Raw genomic sequence first — 1,474 nt, 5'->3', positions numbered from 1 at the left:
ATAGATCCTCACCCTGCCCCATAGATCCTCACCCTGCCCCATAGATCTGACCTGGTTTAACCCTTTCCTCCCCACAGCTGCCGTCGGCTCCTCCCTCTCCCCCCCCATCTCTGTCCTTTGCTCCTCATCGTGCCCCATAGAACCTCATTATGCCCCATAGATCCACATCCTGCCCCTTAGATCCCCATTATGTCCCATAGATTCACATTCTGCCCCATAGATTCACATCCTGACCCCATAGATCCTCATTATGCCCCATAGATCCTCATTATGCCCCATAGATCCACATTATGCCCCATAGTTCCACATTCTGCCCCATAGATCCTCATCCTGACCCCATAGATCCTCATTATGCCCCATAGAGTCTCATCCTGCCCCATAGATCCTCACTCTGGCCCCATAGATCCTCACCCTACCCCATAGATCCTCATTCTGACCCCATAGATCCTTACCTTGCCCCATAGATCGTTGCCTTGTCTTCATAGATCCTCATTATGCCCCATAGAACCTAACCCTGCCCCATAGATCCTTATCCTGACCCCATAGATCCTCATTCTGCCCCATAGACTCTTATCCTGAGCCCATAGATCCTCACTCTGGCCCCATAGATCCTCACCCTGCCCCATAGATCTTCAATCTGCCCCATAGAACCTCACTCTGGCCCCATAGATCCTCACCCTACCCCATAGATCCTCATTTTGACCCCATAGATCCTAACCCTACCCCATAGATCCTCACCCTGCCCCATAGAACCTCATCCTGCCCCATAGAACCTCATCCTGCCCCATAGGTCCTCATTCTGCCCCATAGATCCTCACACTACCCCATAGGTCCTCACCCTGCCCCATAGATCCTCACCCTGCCCCATAGATCCTCACCGTACCCCATAGATCCTCATTCTGACCCCATAGATCCTCACCCTACCCCATAGATCCTCACTCTGGCCCCATAGATCCACAATCTGCCCCATAGATCCTAACCCTACCCCATAGATCCTCATTCTGACCCCATAAATTATCACCCTGCCCCATAGATCTGACCCCATTTAACCCTTTCCTCCCCACAGCTGCCGTCGGCTCCTCCTCCTCCCCCCCCATCTCTGTCCTTTGCTCCTCATCCTGCCCCATAGAACCTCACTCTGCCCCATAGATCCTCATTATGCCCCATAGATCCACATTCTGTCCCTTAGATTCCCATCCTGACCCCATAGATTCACATTCTGCCCCATAGATTCACATCCTGACCCCATAGATCCTCATTCTGCCCCATAGAACCTCATCCTGCCCCATAGGTCCTCATCCTGCCCCATAGATCCTCACGCTACCCCATAGATCCTCACTCTGCCCTATAGGTCCTCATTCTGCCCCATAGAATCTCATTCTGCCCCATAGAACCTCATCCTGCCCCATAGATCCTCCCTCTGCCCCATAGATCCTCACCCTGCCCCATAGATCCTCACCCTGCCCCATAGATC

The 1,474-nt window shown here is 52.8% G+C and overlaps 1 protein-coding gene across 4 annotated transcripts in view; it reads left to right on the top strand.

Annotated features, from left to right (window-relative positions):
• Positions 1–1,474, top strand: part of INO80E (INO80 complex subunit E) — a 27,178-nt gene that overhangs the window by 24,387 nt on the left and 1,317 nt on the right. The window contains exon 7 of one of the 4 annotated variants that reach the window (XM_015850795.2): positions 78–692. The exons of the other annotated variants lie outside the window; for them this stretch is intronic. Within the exon in view, the coding sequence (XP_015706281.1) occupies positions 78–140 (63 nt within the window). The 3' untranslated portion in view covers positions 141–692. Of the gene's footprint in view, positions 1–77; positions 693–1,474 lie in introns of those variants that run through there. 4 annotated transcript variants of the gene reach the window in all.

This window comes from Coturnix japonica, unplaced genomic scaffold, assembly GCF_001577835.2.
Source record: "Coturnix japonica isolate 7356 unplaced genomic scaffold, Coturnix japonica 2.1 chrUnrandom535, whole genome shotgun sequence".
Taxonomy (NCBI): Eukaryota; Metazoa; Chordata; class Aves; order Galliformes; family Phasianidae; genus Coturnix; species Coturnix japonica.
The sequence above is the reverse complement of the archived record's forward strand: the minus strand, read 5'-3'. Positions and strand labels throughout refer to the sequence as shown.